The sequence below is a fragment of the Zootoca vivipara genome, chromosome Z (assembly GCF_963506605.1).
Source record: "Zootoca vivipara chromosome Z, rZooViv1.1, whole genome shotgun sequence".
NCBI lineage: Eukaryota > Metazoa > Chordata > Lepidosauria > Squamata > Lacertidae > Zootoca > Zootoca vivipara.
Window position 1 is genome coordinate 24,551,460 of NC_083294.1, and position 23,335 is coordinate 24,574,794.

Below are 23,335 nucleotides of genomic sequence, written 5' to 3' on the forward strand. Positions count from 1 at the left end.
GTGTGTGCGCGTTGTGGTGGGGGAAGGAGAGGGCCTGGTTTCGGGCTGTTTGCTTCCATGATGGAGGGCGGGTCGGTGTCCAACGTGGAGGTTTGTAACTTGGCTTACACGGGGCGGCTGGAGGAGCTGAAGGAGCGGCTGAGCGCCAACCGGAGCTTGGCGGAGCGCGCGGACCAGGTTGGCATGGCAATCGGAGGGGGCGTGGTTAATTGTCTGTGAGTCGGGGGGCTGCCAGGACTCCACTTCTGAGGCAGTGTGGTGTAGTGGTTAAAGTCTCTGACTGGAAACCCGGAGACTTGGGTTCATCAGATGCCCACTCGGCTGTGAGGCTTTCGCTGGGCGGGCCTCCCCTTTTTTTCTCAACTTGGTCTACCTCACAGGGTCGCTGTGAAGCTGAAAAGGGGAGAGAGAAACCTACGCAGAGCGTCTTTTGAGTTCCTTGAAATAAAAGTTTGGCAGAGGTCTGCACTGGTTGCCGATCTGCCCCCGGGAAAGGTTCAAGGCGTTACTATTAACATATAACAACTTGGGACCAGCCTTACCTCGCATGTTACCACTGTACCGCATAATTGACATTAGTGCAGATGCCACATAAATACCCTTTCAGCATTTGTGAGTACTCAGTCGTTTAGTTAGTGTGGCATTGCCTACACTTTGGAGGTCTCTGCCTATTGAGCTCAAGCAGGTGCCTTCACTGTACTCTTTTCGGTGTCTGCTAAAAACATCCTTGTTCAGACAAAACTTTGCAGATGCTTAGAAAGTTGAGCTAATTCTAATCTGTTTTGCATTTTTAATTTTTGTATGTTTTGAAGTAGGGTTGTGGATTTTACTTGATTTTAGTGCTTTATCATTTGCTTTGAGGTTTTAATAATCAAGCGATGTATAAAATTTCTGAATAATAATAATAATAATATAAAGGCCTTAAACCCAGCCATGTTATTCTATACCATCGAGGGTGCTTTACTGTTTTTTCTGCGTTTTGTATTTTGTATGTTTTCAAGTCCTTGAAAAGTGCACCAACCACCCTGGTATTTTCACATGTTGAATAGTGGAGAAATCCCTACAAATAAATAATCTAGCTGGGGCCAGCAACATGATGTTTTAGTGTAGCCTGCTCCTGTTCAGGGTACCAGCCAGTTCAGCACCCTGACTTTGACGATGCTCCATATCAGGGGTCCACAAACTAAGGCCCGGGGGCCGGATGCGGCCCAATCGCCTTCTCAATCCGGCCCGCGGTCAGTCCGGGAATCAGCATTTTTTACATGAGTAGAATGTGTCCTTTTATTTAAAATTCATCTCTGGGTTATTTGTGGGCCTGCCTGGTGTTTTTACATGAGTAGAATGTGTCCTTTTATTTAAAATGCATCTCTGGGTTATTTGTGGGCCTGCCTGGTGTTTTTACATGAGTAGAATGTGTCCTTTTATTTAAAATGCATCTCTGGGTTATTTGCGGGGCATAGGATTTCGTTCATTATTTTTTTTCAAAATATAGTCCAGCCCCCCACAAGGTCTGAGGGACAGTGGACCGGCCCCCTGCTGAAAAAGTTTGCTGACCCCTGCTCCAGATCATTCCCATCATTGGTGTAGTATTCTAGTTTTCTCTCCCAACAGCCAGCCAGTATTCTGTGGGCACTGAGCATGCTTAGTCCCCACTGGCTATTTTGAGGGGTTCGTACCCTGATTGGGTTCCTGGCCCCTCCCCCACCAATATATACATACCGTATATATATTTGAAATAGTTATATATTGCTTTTCAGAAGAACCTCACAAAGTTATTCCACAAGACCATACGTTACTGTTTTATAATAAAACAGAAAGACAAAAGGGAGGAGCTTTTTAAAATCTAGTTTTTCACATACACATTCTTTATTACAGCCCAAACTCACAAAAACAGTTTTAAAAGTGCAATAAACCTAGTTTTTGTATTCTTGCAAACTTTGGGGTCTCCTCAAGCTCCCTGATTCGTCCCTCTTTTTCCTTGGAAGGTGCTGTTTTGCCTACATAAGGATCAGCTCTCAGGGAATGAGTTTCCAATTAGAATATAGCAGGGATAGGAAACCTTTATCATTCTAGATCTTATTGCACTCAAACTGCCATCCTGTCTGATTATTGGCCATGTTGGCTAAGACGGATGGGAAATGAAGTCTCACGCCATCTGGAGGTTGCCCAATCCTGATATAAATGGCATAGAATAGATAAATACAGTTCCTAACATTAAAGAATAGCAGGGTTTATTGCTGCTCAGGAAGCACATAGACACATGCTGGGATGTCTCTGATTCTGAAACTCTTCCCCCTAACCCTTACTAGAGGGGAGAAAGGGTGCTCTGTTTACTAATTCAGTTGAGAGTGGGATACAGTACATACATGGCAGATGTTTAAATCAGTAAGATTGCCAGATGCCAGGGCTTCAGCTTTTTAAAAGAAGAAGAGTGACACCTTAAAATACAGGCAGCTGATTTTTTGGACTTCATTAGATGCATAAAGGGTTTTTTCCTCGGGTGGCAGAGGGAAAGCATACAAATTAGGAGAGTGAAAATATATCTGCCAACGGAAAATAACACACTACACGCCTGAAGACACACCATGCACCCCGAAAGCTTATTTCACAATATGTTTGTTTATTTTTAAAGGCATCACAAAGTTCTTTGTCCGTAGCTACAAAAATAACAAAGCTATGCCTCTGGAAATAGCCATGGGATGGTGTTAAATTCCAGGGTGAGAATTAAAAAAAACACCAATGTTGCATCATGCTGCACTTAAATGCAGTTTTTTGTATATAATGACATTATATACCTGAGAGCACGTTCCCAGTAACTACCGGTATGAAGACTTTGCTACATGAATCCTGACCACCCATTGGGGTGGGGGGCAGTTCAAATTCTCTTCTAAATGCCTGGGGCACTGTCTGGAGAATGAAATGGCCTCTGGGATCATACAAATTGGCCATTATTGTTCTTACTGTTAAATGACTTGCTGCTTGTATAAAGGAGTATCTATCCTTTTTAGTTTTCATCATTCTAGTTAGTTCTGAATATTCTGTTAATGCATCTTTCTAAATAAGGCCACAAAAGTTACTAGCCTGCAAATAATCATAATCATAATAATTGTGGCCTGCTGGGAGCTGTCAGAAGAAGAATGGAGAGCTTTGTCACTCCTTCAGCAATCTGCCGCCTGTCTGTATTGGGTGTAATGTACTGTCCTTTCTCCTCCAGCCCACCCTCATGCCTTCATGCAGTTCCCTCTTGCTTGTGGATACTAGATGTGTTCTTAAATACAAAATTGTACTAATACTTATTTGTGTTTTGTGTTTTAGGATAACAGGACAGCCCTACACTGGGCATGTTCAGCTGGGCATGCAGACATTGTCAATTTTTTACTAAGCCTGGGAGTGCATGTTGATGGCAAAGATGATGTAAGTTCTGGACTTATTTTTCAGAAAGTGTTTAGGCAGGATCTTGCATGTATAGTTCAGAGGTATATAGTTCAGAGATGGGAACCTTCAGCCCACAGGCCAGAGATTCCAGCTTTGCCCACAAGGCCATTTTACCCAGGCCACATTCACCTGACCATTAGCTGACATCCCTAGAAACATCAGCTGATGGGTAGGAGAGCAGGGGTTAAATTCTGCATTAGCTCTGTGCCCTCTTCCCAGGGAACAGGATTGCACAGCCAAGTTAGCAGGAATTTATGAGCAGTGCTGTTTGCTCAGCTCAAACTGCGCACTCACTTGAAGTACAAAGATGAGATGCTTTAATTAGTGCCTGTGCAAGGCACTTTAAAGCAGCTCCATGTTCTCATTTAATGATAAACCCCCAGCGCTAAGCAGGTTGTTATTATTATCTTTCATTTCATTTCTATACTGCTTTATATTTTAAGGGGGGAAAGCTAAACACATTACAACACATTAAAACATCAAATAAAACAATCCAGTGTAAAACATTACTGAAGAAAGTCAGGTATAAAATATATATTCAAAGCAACATAATTAACAGGAGACTAAAATGTTATCTTAAACATTCCAATAGAAAACATTACATACTTAAAGGAAGTCAGGTATAAAATTCACATTTTAAAAATAATAAGTAACAAAAGAATAAAATATTATATTAAGCATAGAACTTATCTGCTGCTGTTCCTGCCAGTTTTGCCAATGCTGGTTCATGCCTAGTGGTGACTCTGGAAATTCAGGTGATGTCCTGGTTCTGCACTAAGGGACAGCCAGGATGGTCTCAGTGGTTCACACATACCACATTCCCTGGCATGAGGACACTCCTTAGTCTGGCTATTTGAGAAAGTTCCCTGCAGGGAGCTTTCTCAGACACCCTAACCAGCTGCTTGACTGCACATGCAGCAGGCAACAAGGTGCTGCTAACAGGAGAGTATCCCCCCCTTTGGATAGAAGTTAAAAACTTGCCTTTAGCACTTTGCTGCCTCCCAAATGCTTCGAAGTCCTGACTTCATCATTTGTAACATTAAGTGATTGGTGGGTGGGCAGTCATGCCCTCCTCTCAGACTAGGCCTGCAAGGCAAATCTTAATTAGGAACTGGTCTATGAAGCCATGAAGATTCCCCACTGCTGATATAGTTCCTAATGCTGCTGGAGTTGTTACCAACAACTCTCATGTGTTAAAGAAGAATTAGTGATACACAGAGGTGGCATGTGTGCTGGTTTGTTATCTTTGGCTGCTGGTCTCAACATGAGATGAGGTGTTGTTGTTTTTTAAGGGATTCTGGGGTCCTTTTGAGCTGGCACTGCCCTTGTGTGAGGTAAATTTCTAAGCCCCTTCTTCTCTGCTGTATTACCAGTACATTGTGTATGTGGATGACTTCAGTTTAAAAGTTCTCATGTGAAATTGAAATGAAGACTGTGTGGCTTCCAAAAAGAAATTTTAGAATTGGTGAATGATTCAGCCTTCGGCTACACATAAAGGAAGGCATAGTTGCTTCTCTTCACTGCTGAAGAAGGCAGGCTGAGCTGGTTTGAAAAGAAAGCTGCAGTATTATCATGACTTCTTCTCTGATCCAAAGTCATATAAAGTCCCCGTATAGCTGTGGAAGGCCCAATAAAGGAGGCTCAGAAATATAGTGGTGTTCCAGAAAGAGCTAATTTGGGAAGGTGAGTGGCAACCAGAACTAGGGAGCCTGGTCCTTTCCTTATTGGCTATTTAATATCATGTGATGGCAGTTGTATAAATGTTGAATGGTGGGAGGCCATATTCCATTTTAATGACCAAAGCTGGTAAACTACTGCGTAAGTTCTTATGAAAGTTGAGCAAGTTATCTTATGGAAGAGATGGGGAACCTGGAGCCTTCCAGATGTTTAGGACTCCAGCCCCAAGCAGCATGGCCAATGATCAGCTGTAATCCAACAGCATCTGGAGGTACAGATGTTCCCTATCCCTGTTTTACAGTATTTTCATAAGGTATAAATTTTGTTGAAACCTTACTATAGTTCTGTAGTATTGGATTTTCTTCCCAACAAAGGTTAAAAGTTTGGTTGTGCAATGCCTTAACAGTCCCTGGTGACTAAAAACCATGAGGCAGCAAGTCTTCTGTTTAGAGAGGAAGCTGAGCACTCACTATAAGCCAACCCTAGCTTCCACGTTATCACCGATGCAGAGATCTGAGGTACTTTTCTCACGACAGAAGTCTTTCTACCTGCCCTGCTTCTGTGAATTGTAAAGCTTATAGTATACTATACCTTGTTTTCTTTTCACTCCTCAGGCTGGCTGGAGTCCTCTGCATATTGCTGCATCTGCTGGCCGAGATGAAATTGTGAAAACTCTCATTAGGAAAGGTGCTCAGGTGAATGCTGTCAATCAGCTTGGCTGCACACCTCTGCATTATGCAGCATCCAAAAATAGACAGGAGGTAAGATTTCACCTGCTTCCTCGCCTTCTCATTGCTCAGCACAAAGCAGCCTATTTGGTAACCTTTGTCTTTCCCCACTCATAGATTGCAATAATGCTGTTGGAGAATAGTGCTAATCCAGATGCAAAAGATCACTTGGCATCTACTCCACTACACAGAGCAGCATCCAAAGGAAACCTGAAAATGATACAAATTCTTTTGAAGTACAAAGCTTCTGCCAACCTACAGGATTCAGAGGGAAACACAGCTCTGTAAGAACTAATGTATTTGTGGTAGATTTTGCCCTAGTTTGTTTGAACCATACTTTTCAAGTTCATTGATATTAATACTTCTTTACTTAGCACAAACTATTCTCTAATGTTGAGAGTTTTCATCTAACAGGCTCAGTAACCTTTTTTTAAAAAAAACATTTCAAACAGCTTCTTGGGATTCTACAAGAGAGGCTGTATTCTAAGATGTATGGTGCAGAAACATCCACACAGATTTTATGCAGCCTAATCCCAAACATAAATCCCACTGAGTTCAGTCCCATTGATTCCTTAGTAAATCCATGTGGGATTGTGGTGAGGAGCCTGGTGTTAGGCATGTTTATTTAAGGTAACTTAACTTCCAAGTAAGTGCACCCTGTTGCAGTTCTGGTCATGGTTGAGATTTTGTATCAAATTATGATTTTGAGTAACAGTAGTTTAAAATCAAACCATGGCTTGTATGTCCAGATGAACAACAGGTTAACTGTGAGTTAAAGCTGTTTATGACTATAATCCTAAACCCATTCACCTGGGTTTACACTTTCAGTTGCTTTTGTTTTCTGTCACGAGTTTCATGGCATCCTCTTACTGCAGTAGCATCTGGAGGTGGAACAATTGCTGTAACTATCATGTCAATTCAAATATTGTGCCAAACTATAGTGAATGGTGGTTCCGCGTGATCTTGGTTTAGCAAAATGTCTGAATTGAGCCTTAAACACCTTGATGTAAATGATGGGATTTCACAGGGGGACAGGGGTTAGTTCAGGCCTACTTTTAAAATAGGTGGGACCTAGAAAGAAATACAGGAACATAAGGCTGACAGCTCATTACTGCCTTGTCATGTGTCTCTAGCATAGTTGGTATTTTTTCATCTCATTTACAGCCATTTAGCCTGTGATGAAGAGAGAGTGGATGAAGCTAAACTACTGGTGTCTCAAGGAGCAAGCATATACATTGAGAACAAAGAAGACAAGACTCCACTGCAAGTTGCAAAAGGTGGCCTGGGTTCCATACTAAGGAGGCTAGTTGAAGGCTAGCTGTGCCAGTCAAATTGAATTCCATTCTTCGTGAAAGTACTGAAGACTTTCCGCTGTTTTTAGGTTGGCAATAATAGTCACAACTTGAATTTTCATTGTACTGCATCTATTACACTTCTCTACATTTTCCATGGCCAAACAAAACTTTTATAATTTTTTGTTGCTAAGTTTATTGTTGCTTTGAAAAAATTTAAAGCCCTGCTTTTCCTATAGAAGGAATCTATCTTTCCACAGGTTCTAACGATCTTTTTAAATACATTTGCTGGTAAAGGAACGGTATTCAATATTTCCTCAAGCCAGTTCTTGTTAACTAAGTTTATTACTCAGTTCAAATGTCATCACGGTTGTGCGAAATAAAATTTGGGGAGGGAAAATGAGGACTGTGTAAAAGTCGTGTTTTCTTTGTTGTATGTCTCCTTGGAATTCTTATTTACAGAAACCAGTTGGTTCGACCTTATACCCAGTTCAGGGAGAGTGTTATAGGAATGGAGCATTGTGGGAAGGCAGTGGGCTTAATTCAGCTAAAGCGATTATAGACATAGTAAGGCTGTAAACAAAAATAGTCAAGTGCTGTGGCACCTTAACAGATTAAAAGGGTTACTGTGCCATGAACTTGTGTAGACAACTGTCAATCTCAGTAGGCTGCTTCTTAAACAAAATATGATTGTTTAAAATGTTGCTAAATAACAGCTATAAAGACAACAAATAAATCCCAATTTTTGCAGTAAGAGCATTTGTTAGGATCATCTGCTGGCCAAGTTGGATTTGTTTCTCCTCTTCCTCTTCTCCCTCACCAAAGGTGGTGTTGAGCTATGTGGCTTAATGCAAATAGCTTTATATAACTGGAGTGATTTCTTATGCCCTAAGCTACTTATAATAAAATATTGTTTGCTCCTTAGATCAGTTTAGTTCAGTCCTTCATAAGGTGCATGAAAAGTCTTCCAGTGTCATAGAACCAGTGGGAAAAGGCTGCTGCTTTTAGTGTAATAGACACACCTAGTGTACTCCTACCATAGCTGCCAAGTTTTCCCTTTTCTCGCGAGGAAGCCTATTCAGCATAAGGGAATTTCCCTTAAAAAAGGGAGAACTTGGCAGCTATGACTCCTACAGAAATCTTAAGCTGCAGGGACACCAATTATTACCAAAAAGTTGCATATTCTGGTAGTATTGGTCGATGGGACTGTTGTGTAACTATCATCATGTGAATCTAAGTTAATTTTTTCTCTGGTGGCACATGCCATGACTGCTCTTAGTTCCAAGGCTGATAAAATGCAAAGTTGTTTTTTGCTCACTCTTTCATAACCACCGTATTAGTATTATATAATGTACTACATTGCTAATAGGACCGAGGCATTTCAAAGCACACATTTTGCATTCAGAAGTCCCAGGTTCAGTTCCCAGTGTCTCCAGTGTTTTAATTTTTTCATGTATAAGGTGCTTTGAAATACCTCTTCCTATAACACTGGAGAACTGGTGCATGTGGAAGAGTTAGCAACATGTATGGATATAGAACACAGTAGCAGAGAATTGTCAGCCTGTGAAAGAGCAGTGCACTTGGACATTGCTGTTTCTTTTATCTCTGCCCCTTCCCTGTTTGGCTGTACTCCATGCCATAAGCCTTACCCTTTGATCGCTGGGCCCACCACACATGAACTCTTGGAGGTGGGTTTTCATGTTGCAAATTGGGGTTCCTGCGCTTGAGCAGTTAGAGATCACTTCTCCTCTGCTAAATGGACTGCTTCCTGTGTTCTGTTATAGGCTGCATTTTCCCATACCTTTTTTTTAAAAAAAGTTATGCAGCTGGAGCTTGTATATATCACTTTTTCTCATAAGCCCTGGTCTTGTCACTGCTCCCAGTATTTTGGAATTGCGAACAGCAGCATAGCATCAATAGACTTTCAAGTAATTTTGTAGGGAGACCCCACCCACACCCACCCCATGCATGTGGAGCTTTGGCATTTGGTTGTCTTTCATGTGTTTCTTTCATTATAAAAGAAAAGTAGAGTTGTAGATTTCAACAAAAGTTTATTATGTTTTGGAGTAACAAAAGAATCACTGCAGTTCTCTCACCCCTCATCCTGTTACACATGTAGAATTGGAAAGGGGCCCCAAGGGTCATCTAGTCCAACCCTCTGCAATGCAGGAATCTCTTGCCCAACATGGGGCTCAAACCCACAACCCTGATAGAAAGAGTAACCCTACATCACTGATCACAGCTGAGTGGGAGAGCAAATGTGTATTACTCATTGGTAACAAATTATTCTATAAAAGCAAATAACAGAAAAAATACAGACTTTTTAGTATAGATGCTGCAGTACAAGAAAGAAGGAAAATTAAACTAATAGCTAAATACTTCATCCAAAAATTATATTCATGTTATAAAAGGGGAAAGACATCCAGTCTGTAAGTGCTTTAAAAATATGATTTTTACATATATCTTAAAAGTAGGGTTTGGCAACCTTAAGCCATGGGTACATTTTGCATTTTTAAGTGTGTGCTATCAGCTCCAGACTCTCTGGGCACTTCAGTAGAATTAATCTGAACCTGGAAAGTACTATAGAGATGATTGAAGGAGTGGCGAAGAGGGCTGCTCTTCCAACTTCCTCCTTCAGCTCTGTGTATTTTTCCAAGGGGAGGGGGGAAAGATAGCCACTATGACCACCTCATAACCAAGAAGACAGTGAAGGGGAGGGGTCAGAGGTTTTGTGGGTACTAAGGCAAGACCACACAAGAGCATAGGTGCAACATTTGCAACACGTGTTAAAGGAATAGTACCTGCCTTTCTTTAGCTGTTTGAAAGCAAGGGGTCTCTAACTCCTTAAAGACCTGGGCTCCAGTTCTGAAACCTACACACCAATTGGAAAGATGATCAGTACTGCTAACCTGCTGGAGGGGAAAGGTGAGATAGATACTGTGCAGTGATGTGCATGCAGGCCCAGGCCAGGGGACAAAGCTGCCATGCATGGTTCTGGGTCCTGGATGTTCACATACAGCCAAGGGAATCAGATGCTGAGAAGCCTTTTGTGCATGCAGGCCCTGATCCAAAAGGGGACCTGCATGTAGAAGCCCTTGCTGCACTGGGGGAAGTGGTTAATATGGCTGTGCTTTTTATAAATTTGTGACTGGACAAGTTGCTGTTGGGTTCCCTTAATGTTGTGGGGAAAATTTAGGCAATTGGTTGGTGCCCCATTTCTTGTGTCGCATTCTCAGGCATGGCAACAACCTCAACCTCCTCTGGGGTGCTGTATTCACTGGTCTCAATAGATTCTTTGCTTGGTGGAACAGCTGCCAGTGGGGCACTTTCTTGGCTGGGCACAGCAGCGTAGGCAACATTCAGTGGCTCTTTTTGAGTCACAGTCCTGCAAGACAACAAAGAAAGAGCGCATTAGTATTCAGAAACTTCATGCAAAACGGAGAAGGTAGTAGTACCTTTGGGGTTTTTTTATTGGGTTTTTGATGTTACCGTATGTATTTGATATTTTATGTGAACTGCCTGAGACTTTCGGGTATAGGGTGGTATAGAAATTAAATAAATAATAACACCAGAGTGGTACCTCGGTTTATAAACACAATTGGTTCCGGAAGTCTGTACTTAATAATAATAATAATAATAATAAATTTTTATTTATACCCCGCCCTCCCCAGTCAAAAACCGGGCTCAGGGCGGCTGACACCAACAGAACCACAATAAAACATAAAAACAATTAATTAAAATACAGATTAAAATACAGTATTAAAATTTAACGTGCAGCCTCATTTCAAGTAGGCCATAAGTGGCTGACAACCTGAAGCATACTTAACCTGAAGCGAACTTTCCCATTGAAAGTAATGGAATTTGGATTAATCCGCTCCAGACAGGTCCGCAGAGTACTCAACCTGAAAATACTCAAACCGAGGCATACTTAAACCGAGGTATGACTGTAGTAGAAATAGTAGCCAAATCCATTAATTAAAGCACATGTGCCTCTAGGAATACTTCTCCCTTTTCCTTAATTCCCCAACCCCATCACATTTTTCAGATGGCTCATGGTTTCGAAGATAACAACTCAACAAGCTGCACAGCTACAATGGCTGTGAGAAGACAGAATTATAGGGCTGTGTCCAACACAGTGCTACGTTATAGTAACTTGGTGGTATACTGCAAGCGAAATGTTTTGCTTCAGCAGAATGTTGTTGTGCAACAGAATGCAAAAGCTGATTACAAAGCCTATTGTGCAATAAAGTCACCAGCAACCTGTTGTGCAATAAGTTTCCGCTAGCCCAGCTGTTGTGCTGGATTTCTCTGTTGCACAGCATTAGAACACACCTGTCTATTGGCAGAAGAGCCCTTGTTCTAGCAGACAGACGGTGGATATAGCCCATCATGTCTGAAGCAACCTTAGAGAAATGCCCGACCTACCCCATGCAGGCAGCAACTATAGTGGGTGGCGCTGTGGTCTAAACCACTGAGCCTCTTGGGCTTGCTGGTTAGAATGTCGGCAGTTTAAATCCATGGAGTGAGCTCCCGTTGTTCTGTCCCATCTTCTGCAAACCTAGCAGTTTGAAAGATGCCAGTGCAAGTAGATAAATAGGTACTGCTGCGGTGGGAAGGTAAACGGCGTTTCCATACGCTCTGGCTTCTGTCACAGTGTTCCGTTGTACCAGAAGCGGTTTAGTCATGCTGGCCACATGACCTGGAAAGCTGTCTGTGGACAAACTCCAGCTCCCTTGGCCTGAAGTGAGATGAGTGCCACAACCCCATAGTGGCCTTTGACTGAACTTAACCATCCAGGGGTCTTTTACCTTTACCTTTTTTTAATAGCAGGTGTGAGGAACCCTTTTCAGCCTGAGGGACACATTCCCTCATGGGCAATGTTCCAGGGGAGTTGTGTGCCAGTGGTGGGTGGGGCCAGAATAAAAAGGGGTGGAGCAGTTGTTATGACTCTTTTTGAACCTTTGTATAATAGGCTTCATTCCAACCACAAATATGTCAGGTTTCTGCACACACACATATCTGCAAGCAGGAACCATAACTACAGTTCAAATAAATATTTCAGCCAGGGGAAAGACCATGGAGAAGAGCATGGAGTGGAGCCAGTGGGAATGGAGTGTGGCCAGTGGGGGAGCCACAAGCAGGGCTGGCTCTAAGGCAAGGCTGGGTGGCGCAGGGCGCCTGGCCACCAGGGGGTGCCGTGCTGCTGTGCCTGCGGCAGCTGTGCTACACCCGCCAGACAGCTGCGCTGGGAAACAGGTCGGGGGGGGGCGCTGGAGGGATCTTTGCACCAGGGTGCCAGATATGCTTAAGACGGCCCTGGCCACAAGGGCCAGACAGAAACCTGGAGAGCTGCAAAGCTGAGCCCCCAAAACTGAGGTTCCCCATGCCCAACTTACTGCATTTCACTGATTGCAGCTTTCTCTTTTTTCTTCTTTTCCTTCTCCTTTGAGGCTACAACCCAAACAATTACACCAATCAGAGCAGCTGCCAGAATTGCTGCAATTAATGCTCCAACAATAATGCCACCTTCTGAATCTGAAAGAATAGGGAAGCCAACTCATTTAATATATGGAATGAACTTGACAGATTAGAACCAATGCACACTGAGAAGCCGATGCTCGCCTTCTTCAGGTGTGCTCCCTGCAAAGCGAGAATGGTGGTGCTGTTGGGGCAGTAGGCCCAGTGCTGATCTTGAGGCTCCAGCAGATGCCCAACCTCACCACCTTCTGGTGCTGGCCCTTCAACAGGAAGGTTAGAAGAACATATTTAACCTCCCCTGCTGTTTATGACTAGTTAGCTGGAACACAGCCTGGAATGTTGTTGGTGTTGGGATGGTTCCTTTTTATTATTATTCTTTTGCAACTGAACATTTTGAGTAGGTTAACAAAAGCTGGAAATGATTCTGACTCCACATTTCCTTGCAGGTCAGCAGCAATTGCTGTTCTTTCAGCAGCTCAGCAGAAAGAAACAGTGTCACTAGTGGCAGCTCAAGGTTTTGGACGGCCCCTGGGCAAGCCTCCATGGCCCCCTCCCGCCCTCAGCAAGTCTGCCTGTTCAGTGCAGCAGGTTCAGGAGGCGTTTGTCAGTGGGATGTGCATTCTTGGCAGATGCCTGAGTTTGCCATCCCTGGTTGTAGCACCACAGCTCAGCTCAGGTCTTGTGTCAGCCCCAGGCATCCTGGAGCAGCTAATATTTGGGAATTTCATTGAATAGCTATTCCAAATATAAAGAATGAAAAGAATGAAAAGGTTGACATAACTATAGCAAACTCACGTTTTGTAGTGAGGTCGATTTGGCAGCTGCTGTTTCCAAGAGAGTTAATAGCTGTGCAACGGTAGTAGCCTTCTTCAAACTTTGTCAGGTTTCCTATTACCAAGCGACCACTTTGAGGAACTGCAACAAAACGAGAGAGAAGTTGAGGTTTAATTTGTTTACCTAGGACATTTATGCACTCCCACCCCCTTCAGTCAAAAAGACTGCTAGAGCAGCTTACAAAAATCATTAATAAGAAGGTCCCTGCCCTCAGCTGCACAACCTCAGGTGTACAAGAGGCATGATGCACATAGGAAAGGGAAGAAGTGGGGAAAGTAAGTTCAAGGTGGGGTCAGCTGCCTGTCAATCAACTGATGTCCTGATGACATCCGGTGACTGATAAGTGAATGGTCCTGCCAACCTGTCAAAATCAGCACAGGCTGTGGGTTGGGAGAAAAGGGTCTGCAGGGAATTTGTTGGTGAACCATGCAGGATTGAACTCTGCACTTACCAGCTCTTCACTCAATCCTGCTCTCTGATTTGCCAATGCATTCCCCCACAGGGAATGCACTGGCAAAGAAGGACCCAGCAAGATTGAAGCTTGCCTCTGTGACTATCAGCTGGTGTCACCCAGTGATTCCAGATGACAGGTGAGCGTGATTTTAAGGGAAATAGATTGGCTTGCAGGCTTTGTTTGGATGGCTGTCCAGTCCCTAAGAAGGGAGAGCATGAGGGGCCCTGTAGTGGCCCACTGGGAGTTAACATCTGGACAACAGACAGAGCAGGCATGAAAGGAACCTCAGCACAGTTTTCCCCACTAGAGGGAGATGTTTTGTTTTTATATTACAGCCATTCTTTCTAAATTCACATCTATGCATATACATCAGCATGTGCACATCTTATGCAAACCAGTGCCCGCTCTTATTCTTTTTGGTTTTCTTCCTTTTGCGGTGAACTGTGGGAGGCCACCGTATTCATGTCAGGTGTCTCATAAGGGCCGTAGCTCAGTGGTAGAGCACCTGCATTGTATGCATAAGGGCTCTTGTTCAATCCCCAGCACCTCCAGGAGGGGCAGGGAATTATCCGCTGTCTGAAATCCTACAGACCCACGGACAGATGACAGGTGTCTTTCTGCTGAGGTTTTCAAGAAGACTGGACACTGACTATCATCAGGGTTACTTTCAGTGTAGAATACCATGGTTTATTCATCCCAGATGGCTCAAAGCTTCTTGCTACTCAAGAGTTCGGGCAATCACCAGTATTTTTCAGGTGTCTTCTTTAAGCCATCAAGCTTTGCATATTGCCTAAATCAGGGATGGGGAACATGTGACCCTCCAGCATAGCTGCCAAGTCTCCTGTTTTTCATGGGAAACCCCCAGATTTTAATCCTTTTCCCGCTGTTATCCCGAACAGAAAAAAATCCCGGAAATCCCCTGGATTTCCTACCTGCCAGGGAGGCTCCATTTCGGGTGCTGCTCTGCCCAATCCTGGGCACCGGAAATCAGGCAGAGTGGCACTAGAAGTTGCTTCTATGCAACTGATCCCGCATTCTTCAGCGGGAGACTTGGCAGCTATGCCCTCCAGATGTGCTTGGACTCTAGCCCCAATCAACCCTGCCTAGCATGACCAGTGATGGCAGCTGAAATCCTACGACATCTGGGGGCTACAGTTCCCCCATTTCTGATGCTCAGAGCCAGCCCACCCATAAGGCAGGGGGAGGCAGTCACCTCAGGCGGTGGAAAGCCCAGAGGCTCTGCCACTGGTGGCGAAGTGGCACTAGCAGTGGCACTAGCTTCCAGTGAGATCTCTCTGAAATCTCGCATGATATTGCGATGCATGCCATATCTCACTGGAAACTGTTGCTGTTGCTTTGCAGGCACTGCTGCACAACCAAGTTATGAGGGCCGGTCTTGCTGACATAACACAATACATAGCTATTACTTACTGTAGTTCCCTGTCACGTGTACGACTGAATCTCCTGATACTCTGTGCCAGATGTATATAGGATCAGGCATCCCCGTTTCAGAAAAGCAGAAAAGGGTGATGGCGTGGCCAATTTCAGCCTCATTATTTTGAACAAAACCGCAGTGAGGCTTGGAGGGGGCAACTAGAAAACAACAGCAGAAAAGGCAGACCAATGAAGTTCTCCCTGAAATCTGTTTCATCATTATGACAGAATTGTTAGACATCTAAGATTGTGTTTGGTTTTTCCAATTTATTCTTAATATAGTTAATAAATGGTATCCAGATTTTTATGGTCTCCTCTGAGTTTTTCCCTCTAATTTCTTCATGGTTTTTCGCCAAGTTATAATAATTAAATAATTTTATTTGCCAATCTTCTTTACTTGGAATTTCCGTGGTTTTCCAATTTTTAGCAATCAATAACCTGGCGGCTGCTACCGCATAGCTAACTGTACATCTATCGCTTGGTTGGATGTCCTCAGGTATCATTCCAAGGAGGAACATTTCGGGGCTTTTTCTAAAGGAATACTTTAACATTTTCTTTAATTCGTTATACAACATTTCCCAGAATTCTCTGATTACACTACAATTCCACCACATGTGGATAAATGTTCCGACCTCCTTTCTACACCTCCAACATAGGTTACTGGTCCCTGGGTACATTTTAGACATTTTTAGTGGGGTCAAGTACCATCTATTTTGCATTTTCAAAATGTTTTCCTTAAGATCGTAATTGGGCGTAAAATTTGAATCTTTTTCCCATAGATTTTCCCATTTCTGTATTGGGATAGTTTTTCCCAGGTCTTGACCCCACTTAATCATAGAATCCTTCGTCATTTCTTCTTCAGTTCTCCATTTTAAAATTATCTGATATAAATTTTTTATATATTTGTTCTTGTTCACTATTAATATTTCCTCTAATTTTGACATTTCCCCATCGAACCCCAATTTTTTGTCAATTTTCAATCTTTGATTTATTTCAAAATATTGCAGCCAGGTGGTCAATAAATGTTTTATTTCTGCGTATTCTTTTAATTTTAGAGTTCCCTCGCTTTCTTCTAATAGAGATCTATAGGTGGGCCAATTGCCATCCATATTGGTTCTTTTAACAGCAACTAATTCTAGGGGTGAAAGCCACCAAGGGGTCTTTGGCTCAAAAAACCTTTTATATTTCTGCCACACTGAATACAGGGATTTCCTAATTATGTTGAACATAAAGATGTTCTTTTTTTCTATTTTATCTTTCATTAGATAGCGGTGCCAGCCGAAAGCCAGTCCTTGACCTTCCAAATCTAGAAGGTCTGTATTTTTAAGCTCCATCCATTCCTTTATCCATGCGATTGCGGCCGCGTCATGGTATATCTCGAGATCAGGGAGACCGAAGCCTCCCCTGTCTCTATGGTCTATCATAATTGTGTATTTCACCCTCGGTCTCTTCCCCTCCCAGATGAATTTCGTAATATCTTTTTTCCATTCATTAAAAATTTTGTCTTTCCCTAGAATTGGTAAATTTTGAAATAAATAATTCATTTTGGAGACAACACACATTTTAATTAAAGAGATTCGACCCAATAATGATAACTTCAATTTTCTCCACTCTTCCATCTTTGCCTTTATCTTTTTCCATATTACTCTGTAATTTTCCTGTATCAAGTCTATCCCCTTTATTGTTGTTTGAATGCCCAAATATTTCAATCTTTTATCAATTTTTAAACCTGTTTTTTCCTGGAGTTCCTGTTTTTCATTGATTTCCAAATTTTTTACCAGCATTTTAGTTTTTTCATAATTTATTTTCAATCCCGCTAATCTGCCAAATTCATTGATTTTCTTTATTGCTGAGGGTATACTTTGAACTGGATCTTCAGTAGTTATGATTATATCATCTGCATATGCCTTTACTTTAAATTTTTTATTGCCAATTACTATTCCTTTAATGGTATCCTCTTCTCTTAAATTTTTTAATAGAATTTCCAAAGTCAATATGAAAAGAATAGGCGACAAAGGGCATCCTTGCCTAGTGCCTCTTTCAATGTTTATTCTGTTGGTTAATCTCCCATTTATTAATATTTGGGCTCCTTGAACTTTATAAATAGCTTTTATCGCTTTCTCCATATATTCCCCTAAATTTAAATTTTCTATTGTTTTTATCATAAATGCCCAGGAGACTCTATCGAAAGCCTTTTCAGCATCAATAGATAGGAGGGCTGCCCGTTTGTCTCTTCGATTTTCAAGGCATTCCAAAATATTTACTATATTTCTAATATTGTCTTTTGTTGACCTTCCCTTCACAAATCCAACTTGGTCCTTATGTATTATTTCTTCCAGGATTTTATTCAACCTATCTGCCAGGATTTTTGTGAATATCTTATAGTCCGAATTTAGAAGGGAAATCGGTCTATAATTGGATGGTAAATCTGGGTCTGCTTCTGCTTTGGGTATTAGTGTGATTTGTGCCTCTGTCCAGGATTTTGGCACTGTCCCTTTTGTCAATATTTTATTCATTAAGTCTTTAAGTGGAATTAATATTGTTTCCTGAAGTTCCCTGTAGTACTCTATAGGTAACCCATCTGGGCCTGGAGTCTTCCCTTTTTTCATAGATTTTATTGCTTCTATTATTTCCATTGATGTGATTTCTTTATTTAAAAATGTCATTTTTTCTAACGGGATTTTGGGAAGCTGATATTTTTTAAAGAATTCATCAATCTCTTGGCTATCCGTCTCTTCTTTTTGATATAGGGATTCATAAAATTTATGAAATACTTTCATAATTTCCTCCGTCTTATCAAAGAATTTCTCCCCTGATTTAATTCTGCTTATTATTTTTTCATTTTCCCTCTTTTTAATCTGCCAACTCAATAATTTACTCGGTTTATTTGCCCATTCGAAGTATTTATATCTCCAGAATTTTAATTTCCATTCCATCTCTTGGTCAATTATATTTGCAAATTCTGCCCTCAATAATTTTAATTCTTGTTCAATGTTTTTATCATAATTTTTATATAGGGATCTTTCTTTATTCCTTATATCTTCTAGTAAGTTTTCTTTCCTTAATTCCTCAGTTTTCTTAATTTTAGCTGCTTGTTCTATAAAGTGCCCACGCATGAAAGCTTTCCCAGCATCCCAGACTATACTTAGGTCTACCTCGCCATTATTGTTTAATTGGAAGTATTCCTTTAATTTTTTAATCGCTTCTTGTTTTATGTTTGTTTTTTTCAACATAAAAACATTTAATCTCCATTTTCTTTCTTTTTGTCCTGCCTTTATTACTAAACTTATTGCATTGTGGTCTGATATTGTTCGGGGATTGATTTCAACTTTTTGGGTTCTTAACGCTATTTCTTTTGACGTCCAAATCATATCTATTCTACTTGCGGTTTGATGTCTGGCCGAAATGTGTGTAAATTCTTTTTTAATGGGATTTTTATGTCTCCAAACGTCTAATAGATTTAAATTTCTAATCATATTCATAAACTGCTTCGGTAATTTTTTCTTGTATTTCTTCGTCCCCCTTCCGCTTTTATCATATTCCGGATCAATTATTCCATTCAGGTCCCCCATTATCATAATCTTATGTTTATCATATTTCATTATTTGAGATTCTAATTTTTCAAAAAATGCTGTTTTACTCCCATTTGGTGCGTAAAGGCCCACCCAGATCCATTGTTCACCTTCAATAGTTGTCTTTATCATTACTATTCTACCATCATTATCTGTCCATAAAACTTCTGGTTTCCATTTCTTCTTAACATAGAATACTACACCTCTTTTCTTTTTTGCGTCTGCCGTCGCAAATTCCATTCCTAATTTTTCATTTTTTAAAACCCTCAGATGTTTTTTATTTATGTGTGTCTCTTGGAGACAGATGACATCAAAATTTTGTTTTTTTAATAAATGTCCCACCCTATTCCGTTTTTTTTTTGTTATTTAAGCCATTTATATTCCATGATGTAATTTTTAAATCCATTTTCCTTTTATTAAGATTTTAGACAAAAAAGAAAGTGAAAGAAGAGAGGAAGGAGAGAGAAAAAAAAGGGGGGAGGGGAAATAAGTGAAAGGGGAAAAAGAGGGAGGGAGGAAAAGGGAGAAAAGAGAAAAAAGAAAAAAGGGGAAGGGGGAAAGGGGTAGGGGGTAGGAAAGGGAATTCCAAAAAAAAGGGGGGGCACAATAAAAGAGATTATTAAAAGGAAATCAAATTAATTTCTGTACTAAGCAGAACCAAGGAAACAAATCTTAAATTTCTACATTTGTGCAGTTATATAAAAATTACTTAAGCAGTCATCATTGTTAGATTATTGAATAACTAGAACAACTGGAACCGTGCATTCACTGAATAGGAAGGGGTTAATGTTTACATGGAGGAGTTATATATATTGTATAAATTGTTCTTTCCATTCATCCTTCTGTTTCCCCTTCCTCTTTCTCTTCTTCCTCTGGCGATTCCTCTCCTTCATCTTCTTTGCTGCTATCTTCTTCCTCCCTTTCTTCATCAGTCTTAGTTTGGTGTTGGTCTTTAATTAATTTCATTTTGTCTCCTCCCAGTTCCTGGGAGTAAGTTCTAAAGAATCTATCAGCCGCTTCTTGTGTATTAAACCTTCTCCATCTTCCCTTAAATGCAAAAGCGATACCTTCGGGGTACTCCCATTTAAAAAAGACCTTTTTTGCGCTTAAGGCTTTTGCTAAGAACTGATACTTTTTCCTTTTGTTTATCAGCCTGGGGGGAATTTCTTTCATTATGATTATTTCAGTCCCATCCATCACGAATTTTTTCTTTCCCTTGGTTTTTAAAATTTTATTTCTGAGCCACATTGTGGTAAACGTTGCTAAGCAATCTCCAGGCCAAAAGGGTCCCTTTTAACCTTTCAACTATCAAAAAGTGAGCCATGGCAGGTAGGAATGAACAAACCTGTCAATCTCAGTTCTCCAAGTTTTTTGTTTTTACAGTTCATTTCTTGATACTTCTGCATTTGCATTTTTTATATTAATAAAAATCTTTATGAAAATTCACCAGTCTTTTAGTGCAAATTTATCCTCATAAACAATTTTTTGCATGGTTTTTAAAGCCATATCCTCTATTATAATATATTTTTATGTTATTTTCATGAATATTTGCATTTTTGTGCACACTTTACCCTAGTATATACAGTTTTATGCTTGTTACTTGGGTGGGGAACTGCAATGCAAAATTCAGAGAAGTGTGAATTTTGATGAATGGCTATGTTTCAGTTCATTACAACAGACAACAGACATGGAGCCAAAACAAGGCAATTAAAAAACAAGTGAGAGGTAACAACATGCTTGGTAAAATCCCAAGGTATGCAGAACTACAAGGTGTTAGCAGCCCTTGCAGTTTGGATGAATTATATTGGAATAAGGACTTAAAATTTCTGGAGTTCAAAGGCTTTACTCATGCAGGAACTATTTACAGAATACGTGGAGATGAGAGAGAGAAAGTGGCAGACATATTGCTGGGACAGAGCAGCAAACAAAATGGCTCAGCTTTTAAGGGTGAAGTTAACTTACACAAAGCAAAGATTACAAGCAAGTGCTGGCCAGGTTGCTATCCAAACAGTGCCCTCTTGTTAACTGGTTAACATGCATTAACCAGAAACTCAAAGAATTAAGCATCTTTCTTTGAGCAACCATAGGAAGAACTCACCTGCCCCTGTCTCCAAAATAATCCCACAAAAACTAGACGTGCTATAGACCTGGAATGCTATATATCAGCTAGAAAAGAAACATGAAAACCAGGGGACTGGAATGCCTGGCTTAAAGGGAACAACTGGCTGGAGCCCTGATCAGGAGTTTTCCAGTTAGGATATATTAACACTGAGTCTGAAATTCAACATTGAGTATGAAATCAACAGGAATGGTACATAGAAGAAGAATAAATAAATAAATACCTAGTACGCTGACAGACACTGTTTTTTCACCCTGGGGATTTTGGCTTGCAGGGTTGAAAACTTCACAGATATAAATACCAGAATCCGATGCCTGCATGTTGGAGATGGTTATTGAGGCATTTCCTATTCCGGTGCTGCCTTGAATGCGACCCTTAAACTGCCCATAAGAATCCGATGTGGATGCCTGCCGATAATAAATCTGTAGCACAAAATTTAAGGTCAATCACAGTCATAGGAATGAAATAAGACATTTGTATTTTCTGTTTTAAAAAATTACTTCCAGTATCTCTATGTTATCTTTCAATAGAGTGAAACAGTTGTGAATTCAAGTCAACAGAGTAAAACTAGAGTCATGTTTTTGAGCTCCACATGATCACAGCACATATTTTAGGGTTGCCATATTTCAAAAAGGGAAACTCCGTACACAAAAGTTGTTGAGCTATTGTTGTTGAGCTATGTCATTGACACAGGACTTTCCCATAATTTTGGCATCGTGTTGTCAATTGCCAATGTCACATTGATCAGTGTAGCTGTTTTGCAAAACTTCATGTAAAATAAAGTGAGTTTTCTGCCTCTCTGCTGCCAGTAGAATGCACCAATAATTTCCACTAGTTTAAGTTATAATGATCAATCCCTGTCACCCAGCAGCAAAATTATGCTATTTACTTTACAGATCACCTTGATTGTATTCAAAGAAACACTCATGCAAATAGATGCTGGATTGACTAATGCTTATCATCAATGTTATCTAGACACTGCCATTTACTGAAAGCAGGCTGCACTCTAAAACTACCAAGGGCTGTTGGTTACTGCAATCAGGACTACCACCACCCCAAAAAGGGCCACACTACTAAAAGCTGTTGCTTGGGGCTATTATATGCAACATTGCATCTCCTTCCCAGCTAAAAAGAGTGAAATTGAAAGATTTAAAAGTCACAGGGGACTAGGAAATGGTATAAGGGTGCCCCCAGAATGTCACTCTGCAGGAATGATTCAGTCTCACACCAAAACTTTTAGATGTGAGCATTTAAAGTAGAAGCTTTGTCACTCTAGCACACTCACAATATTTTTAAGTGTGTGTGTGTGTGTGTGTGTGTGTTGCAGTTTGGAAATTGATGGGGAAATGCACTGAAATGTGTGGGGTGAACGAAAGGCAAATCAGCACAAATGCTCATTGTCATATAATCTACTTACAAACAATTCAGAACAAATGCTCAGTAAAGACCAGATATAATCTTACCTCTACATAAGATTTGGGCAAGCCAATCAGGGCAAATGCTCACTAAACAGGGTAATCTGGAAAAGCCCTAGCTGAAATGAAACTACTATGTGAATAATTTTAGGGTAGTTGGCCACCAAAGGCCTTGTTTTCTTCTAAAACCTAAGCTTTAAATCCTGGAAGAAGAATTGTTTATTATGGCCTCAGATCAATTAACATTCAGTGCAAAAAGAAAATATACAACACTTTTAAAAAGGTACAATTAAAATGCAAATACATTTTTTTTCCTCTCAAGAAGCCAGCAGAAAACACTCTCCTGATCTGCACTGAGACCAGAATTGTTTTTTTGCGACCCTCTCAGCAGGGCCGGCCTAAGACATCTTGGTACCTGAGGTGAACCACAAATAATGCCACCAACCCTGTCAGAGAAGAAAGAATGAGGGAAGATCTACATCAGGAACAAGGGTGGGGGGAGATAAAGATCTACAATGGGATCTGCTGCTCTTGTGCCTCCTGCCTCCTGAGATGGTTGCCTCACCTTGCCTCTCAGTGATAAAAGAGAACGTATTCCTTAAAAGCAAAACAATACCAAATTTATGGGGAAGAGATTCACAGAAAAGCCATCAATAAAGAGATAATCTAAAGCCTTGACTCCTACACAGAGAACTCAACATGGTCAAACTCTGACCATAAGCTAATTCTGCCAGCAACTCTACTCTTTCCTGAGAGATACAAGGAACACATTTCCACTGTAAGTATGTACAAAAACAATATAAAAAGAGCCTGCTGGATCAGGACAAGGGCTCATCTGGTCCAGCACTCTGTTCTCATGGTAGCCAACCAGATGCCCAGGGAGAGCCCACAAACAGA

At 41.0% G+C, this 23,335-nt stretch overlaps 2 protein-coding genes across 3 annotated transcripts in view; one reads left to right on the forward strand and one right to left on the reverse strand.

The window, feature by feature from the left end:
* The first annotated feature begins 2 nt into the window (after window positions 1-2).
* Window positions 3-7,535, forward strand: PSMD10 (proteasome 26S subunit, non-ATPase 10). Of its 2 annotated transcripts, none has more exons than XM_035101944.2 (5): window positions 3-90; window positions 3,316-3,414; window positions 5,727-5,873; window positions 5,958-6,124; window positions 7,005-7,535. In XM_035101944.2, the coding sequence occupies exons 1-5, from the start codon at window positions 58-60 to the stop codon at window positions 7,156-7,158; spliced, it is 600 nt and encodes a 199-aa protein (XP_034957835.1). In that variant the 5' UTR covers window positions 3-57; the 3' UTR covers window positions 7,159-7,535. The 2 variants fall into 2 exon arrangements, with proteins under 2 accessions (XP_034957835.1, XP_034957834.1); XM_035101943.2 differs by having other exon boundaries at window positions 7-177.
* A 1,640-nt stretch (window positions 7,536-9,175) lies between these two features.
* Window positions 9,176-23,335, reverse strand: part of VSIG1 (V-set and immunoglobulin domain containing 1) — a 29,535-nt gene continuing 15,375 nt past the window's right edge. Inside the window, exons 3-7 of the mRNA XM_035101945.2 lie at window positions 21,247-21,445; window positions 15,330-15,491; window positions 13,406-13,525; window positions 12,529-12,667; window positions 9,176-10,517 (exon numbers count right to left, since the gene is read on the reverse strand). Coding sequence (XP_034957836.1) covers window positions 10,325-10,517; window positions 12,529-12,667; window positions 13,406-13,525; window positions 15,330-15,491; window positions 21,247-21,445 — 813 coding nt within the window. The 3' untranslated portion in view covers window positions 9,176-10,324. The remainder of the gene's footprint in view (window positions 10,518-12,528; window positions 12,668-13,405; window positions 13,526-15,329; window positions 15,492-21,246; window positions 21,446-23,335) is intronic.